Here is a 5,970-nt window from a genome sequence, read left to right as displayed (position 1 = left end):
CAGAGATCTGCCTGTCTCTGCCTCCCAAGTGCTGGGACTACAGGCGTGCGTATAAAGACATAAAATTGAATGAGTTTTTAACCTTTAAAAAAGATCTCCATTGCTAATAACACTGAGATGTTGACACGAGAAAAACTCATTTTTAATGCTACTAACTTAGATGTTTGTACCTGCAGGACACATACTTAGTATCTGCATTTTTTAAAAATTTGTTGCTTTTGGGGTGTGTGTGTGCAATGATATTTTTATAGTTACTGGTGGTGGCATTCTGGTCAAGAGTGACTATCTGGTGGGTATGATTAGCTTGGGAAAAATTTCAGTGTCATAACTGCATTTTTGCAAAACAAAATATTATGTATGTATAATACAAGTTACCTTTAGCAAAGCTCCCATCACCTTCCTAGAACACTGAAATATGCAATCTGTTCAGCAGCACCTTACTGAACATTTATGAATAAAATAAGCATAATTTTATACTTTTAGTACTTATGCATTTAAAAGGACAACAAATATTTGAAAGGATAGTATGATAAATGTGATCACTTCAATGGAGTAGACTGTTCTCTGTGAACTTTCAGAGCATCTGGAGGAATGGTCCAGAGAGGGAAGATACAGAGAACTCTCTGAGATGGTGGAAGCAAGAGGGGAACCTGAGCAATAGGAGCCTATTTGGGGAAGCAGCTGGCATGAGGGTTCAACAGGTAAAGGTGTTGCCACCAAGCCTGACAATCTGAATTGGATCCTCCGGACCCACATAGTGAGAGGAGAGAACCAACTCCCTCAAGTTGCCCTCTGGCTTCCACATGTGTGCCTTGGCACATGTAACCCTCTCCACACATATACACAGAGAATAAAGACTAAGGAAATGAAGGTGCTCTGGTATCTAATGATGTTTTCAATGAGTAAGTATATTGGATGCGGGGAACTTGTCCATATAAACTTGCAGCAATGGTGACAGCATGCACACTCAAACTTGACAAAAACCCAGCGTGAAAGTGGGGAAATGGGTAAGAAGCCCAACCTTAGCTGAGGAGCTATTGACAGCTGCTCACTGCTGGGTGAGGGAGAGTTGGTCTTCTTTAAGGGACTGACACTAGATAGGCTGAACAGGCTCCAGTGGATGAACTCACACCAAGGGACATCTGTGGACACAAACTGGACCCGATAGGCCTTAACTAATAAGGCAGAATGCATGAAATCTGGTGGGGGTTCTAGGAAGTGCAGATAAAGGAGAGGGTCTAAATATGATCAAGATATATTATATGAAATGCATAAAAATTTAATAAAAATATATATTGAAGAAAAGAATATTGAATGTCATAATAAATTTTAAAAACAGCCTGTTTGGGGAGATGATCCTGAGGAAGCTTGTATTTCACATATGTCTGAGCAGCTGAAAGGAGCCAAGCATGGCTGAGTCTCACTGGGCAAGGGAGAAAGCAGCTTCAGTGAGGAGGGGGAGTCCAGAGCCAGGGTGCACGGGCCCATAGAGCATTTTCCTAGAGAAGAAGTAGATCCAGCTTTGGTTGAACAGAACCATACACAGGGAGGAATCAGAAGAATGACGTGCTTTTAACATGGGCTTTTGATGGGATGTCTTAGACAGAGACAGTCATAAAGGAAGCTTGCACAGAGGCTGGTGTCATAGCCTACATAAGGGATGATGTTGGCTTGGTCCATTAGGGAAGAAGAAAGCATGTCAGATCCCTAAAGCACTTTGGTGACAAAAGTCACAAGATTTGCTGCTGTGCAGGAAAGAAGAATCCCTCTTGAGTTTCAGAGCCTGAGTAGATGGTGGAACATTTCCTGATATAAGAAAGACTGGGAAAGGAGCCACCATGGGGCATAAAGTAGCCACAGAGATCAACAGTCTATTGATGTTGAGATACCTGTGACTAGAGATGTCAAGTGTGGAAGTAAATGAATGGACCCATAGGACAGATGTTAGTTTGAGAGCTCCCCCGCAAGATGAGAACAACTACCAGGGACACAGTGAAGACAGCAAGAGAATGGAGGCCATTGAGAGACAGCCGTTCCCAGGGTAGAATCTGGGCAGAGAGCCATCCTTCACTCACACCTATGCCACACTGCATGCCTGGAGTGATCTGTATGGCAGGGGGTTGGGGGAGGCAGGGAAGGCTCACCCAAAAGGACTGAATTCAGAGATCAGAGACCCACCTGCAATGTTTTGGCACCCTGTCGACTCACAGCTGTTTGTGAGGAAAGTCCTTTGGCGGTTTGGGGACAATTAGAAGGAAGAGGGTGTAGTGGAGGGAGTTATAACAGATACCTAGGCAGCAACTGATTCTAAACAACCCTGAACTTTATCAAAGGTGTCAATACAGTCTTTCCACACCAGTGGTATTTTCCAACCATGCAAGTTTGAGTCTGAAAATCTCTGTGGTGGGGAAGCTGTACAGGGCAAATGCATGAAATGCTCCCTGAAGAGTCTGAACACATGTTACTAATGCTTTAGATTCATTTGGTATTGGCATAGGCTATAGGCAGCCCAGGCGTGTAACTGAGTTTCAAGTCCAAGGCAGGCATTCCTCATCCAGCACCATGAAGCCTGAGCCTTCTCAGGGCTAGCTGTTATCTCTGACCAGGACAAACAGAAGGTCCTGTGGGACTGTCCTGAGTGACTCTTCCAGGTTATATACTGTGGAGCCACCCATCCTGCAGCCTCCGCAGGGAAGAAGATCCCCATTCTGTCCAGGGAATGAGGCAGCACAGGGGGACAGCGGGATAGCATCCAGGCCAGGAGCTCATCAGGCTCTTGCAGAGAAGGCGGTGAGGCGCTCACAGGGACCTGAGACAGGCATGGCCCTTCTCTCTGCTCTTGAGCTCCTGACTGCCCCCAGGAAGATGGCTCGGGAGGGGAAAGAGAACAACAAACTATTTTCCTGTCTCCTCTGTTCTAGATTATTCTGTGGGAAATGCTACCCAGCAAATAGCTGTATGCTCAGACCCTAGAGCCAGACTGCCAGGGTCCTATCTCCCTTGGCAGGTGACTTACTAGAGCCTGTTTCCTGTAATATGGAGATAATAATAATGCCTACATTATTATGTTATCACGAAGATTAAATTATTTACTCTCTATATGACTCAACCCTGCCTGGCTATCATTCCAGCTATGTGAGCACGTGCTGTGATCCCTGAGCCTCTTTGCCCATGTCATCTGTTTTCTGCGGTGCATCTCTCCACCACATTTCTCTTATCTTTGCATGTCCCTAAAGTTCTGTCCTCAGGCCTGTGGCCATGTCTGTGGGGCATTTTCTTGATTGTTGAGTGATGTGAGAGGACCCAGCCCCCTGTGGGCGGTGAACCTAGGCAGGTGAACCTGTATTGTATAAGAAAGCAGGCTGAGCACGGGCTACAAGAGCAAGCTATTAAACGTTGATCCTCCATGGTCTGGGCTTCAGCTCCTGCCTCCAGGTTCCTGCCCCAACTTCCCTAAGTGATGGACTGTCATCTGGGAGAAGGTAAAATAAACCCTTTCTGTCTTCCGTAGGCATTGCACGACACGGGTGCACTTATTTACATGCAGGCATAACACTCATACACACAAAAATAAAAATAATAAATATTTAAAATATTTAAAAAAATAAATCTAACAGACTCTTGTCTTCCCTTTTAAACTGGATTCTCTTCCTTTCATCCATTAGACAGCATCTGACCCTTCTAGCCTCCAAATTGATCCCTCTCTCCTTCACAGTATCTAAAACTTGCTGTTTTTCACTGTAATTCATCCATCCACCACCCTCCCAGTCAGGCTTTCCTTACGAACACAAATCTTCATGAAGCTTAGAGCAGATGTTCCTTTGATAAGGGAAGTACTTCCCAACTGGGAACAGACGGTCTCCAACTTTCAGTGTTTGACTTAGAATTTTTGGACTTTACAATGGTACAGAAAGCACATCCCTATGACCATTCTATTTTTCAATTTCAGTAGAGCACTGGACAAACTGCATGAGAGGCAATATTTGACTGTACGGTAGGCTCCCTATGAAATGATTGCCTCATTCTAGGCTAGACTTAGGTAAGTGTTCTGAGCCTGTTTCAAGACAGCTGGCTAAGCTGTGGGGTTTGGTAGGCTAGGTGTGTCAGGTGCGTTTTGGTCATGGTATTTTAACTTGCTATGTGCTTTTCGGGGCACATCACCATCATAAGTCAAGGAGTACTTGTATAGTTGGGCACTCTGGGTAGGGTTCCTTCAGCATGTGACAAGGGATAGTCCTCCTGAGAGTCTTCTGGTTTGTCTCGTACGCAGAACACTCAGCATGATTGTTGGCACCCAGCATCCAGGAACAGCAGGACCCAAGACCTGAGATCAGGGCAACTCAACACACACAGAGTGAGACATATATACACATAAACACACACCCGTACACATACATGCATACACGCACACGCACACATACACACACACACACACAAATAAACACACACACGCAGGCTGTCTCTAGCAAGTGAAGGCTCATTGAAAATCGCACAGCTTCTCCCAAATCGAATCTATCCCCCACACCCAGATCAGGCGAAATGTCTCAAATACAGAATGCTCAAGGCTCCGCCACAGCCCCCTTCTCTTCCTGCCTCTGCTTTCTAGTGCCAACCATCACCTGCCATCTCCACATCTTCCTCCACCCTCATCCACACATATCTCAGAGTCTCTCTCAGGCATTAGGTGTTCGATGTGGACACTCTGCTCCTCCTGCATCCCATGTGCCCTTGCTCTTGGGGCTCATGCCTGTTCACCCTCCAGGCCAACTCTGTCCTTTCTCAGCCCTTCAGCCTTTCCTAAATACCTAATAGCTAGTTCCACGGGGTTTGTCTCTGTTTCCTTATATCACCTTGGCCCCTGAACTGGACCTTCAGCTTGTTGAGGACTCTTGTCTCTAATCCACAGAGGCCTGGCGTGCACACACACACACACACACACATACACACACACAAATAGTGGATCCCCAGAGGCATGCCACTTTCTCAGTTTCAAAGCTCTTAATCAAAACCTGACCACACACGCCATGCTCACTGCTGCCCCTAGAAGGAAACCCCAGAAAGACTCTAACACCAGAATAGGATCCAAGCTGCTCAATCTACCCCTCGGCACCTTTGGACTGAGTAGGAATAAACCGTGCTGGTGCCGGCAAGTGACCGAAGAGTTGACCCCTTTGCCACGTACTGCTCTGTTTTCACAACAGGGATTGATGATGAATTGGCCTATGTAGCTTACTTTCTGTAGCTACATATCAGCTCACACTACCGTAAAAGCATGTAGGGTGAAGCGCTGGGCCCTGCAGCTGCAAGACCTCTTTACCTTCTTCTTCCACTTGGTGGAGGTCAGTGATGTCTTTTAAGTCTTCACCCACCCAGGGACGAGCTCCAGCCTCTTTCTTCTTTCTCTCTAGACTCTTATCAGCATTTTTAAAGATCCACACAATCAAGATGCAGACAATGGCTACCAAGACTGGAGTGAGGAAAAACATGGTCAGAAGTCTGATTCCAAAAGTGTGCACCTCCCACACTGGTATTTAAACAAACAGAGCCAGAGCCGGGGGCAGGGAATGCTGGGAAAGGAAGCAAGAAGAGGGAGGCGTGCCAGGAAAGGAACGAAGAGCAGAACTCAGACTCCAGGACGACTTTGCAAAGAGCAAAGATCACAGTCGTGCGTGTGTGGGAGGCATGTGAGCTTGGTCCTGCACCAACACATGCTTGTTTAAAAACTGTGCACTTCGTCAGTGTATTCTCAGACTGTAATCACCGCGGGCTGCATAAGCACTGTAATGCACTAAATCTTGCTAGCAGTGGTCAAATGGCATTTGACCTCTTTCTCCTTTACAACCTTTCTCTTAGAATATCTTCAATTTGCCCGAAGCTAAGAATCACCCTGAGAACTTCTTTTTAAAAAGAAAAGGACTGATTCAGACCTGGTGAAAGAAAATTTCCAGAAAGAGGCTGTTAATGTGTGTC

The 5,970-nt window shown here is 46.0% G+C and overlaps 1 protein-coding gene across 2 annotated transcripts in view; it reads right to left on the bottom strand.

Moving 5' to 3' along the window:
• Iyd (iodotyrosine deiodinase) overlaps positions 1–5,530 on the bottom strand; it is a 19,158-nt gene extending 13,628 nt beyond the window's left edge. For both annotated transcript variants that reach the window (XM_008847731.2, XM_029570767.1), the window contains exon 1: positions 5,318–5,530. In XM_008847731.2, coding sequence (XP_008845953.1) covers positions 5,318–5,486 — 169 coding nt within the window. In that variant the 5' untranslated portion in view covers positions 5,487–5,530. The remainder of the gene's footprint in view (positions 1–5,317) is intronic.
• Positions 5,531–5,970: the final 440 nt, after the last annotated feature.

Source organism: Nannospalax galili, unplaced genomic scaffold (genome assembly GCF_000622305.1).
Source record: "Nannospalax galili isolate Female #2095 unplaced genomic scaffold, S.galili_v1.0 scaffold563, whole genome shotgun sequence".
In the NCBI taxonomy this organism is placed as follows: Eukaryota; Metazoa; Chordata; class Mammalia; order Rodentia; family Spalacidae; genus Nannospalax; species Nannospalax galili.
The sequence above is the reverse complement of the archived record's forward strand: the minus strand, read 5'-3'. Positions and strand labels throughout refer to the sequence as shown.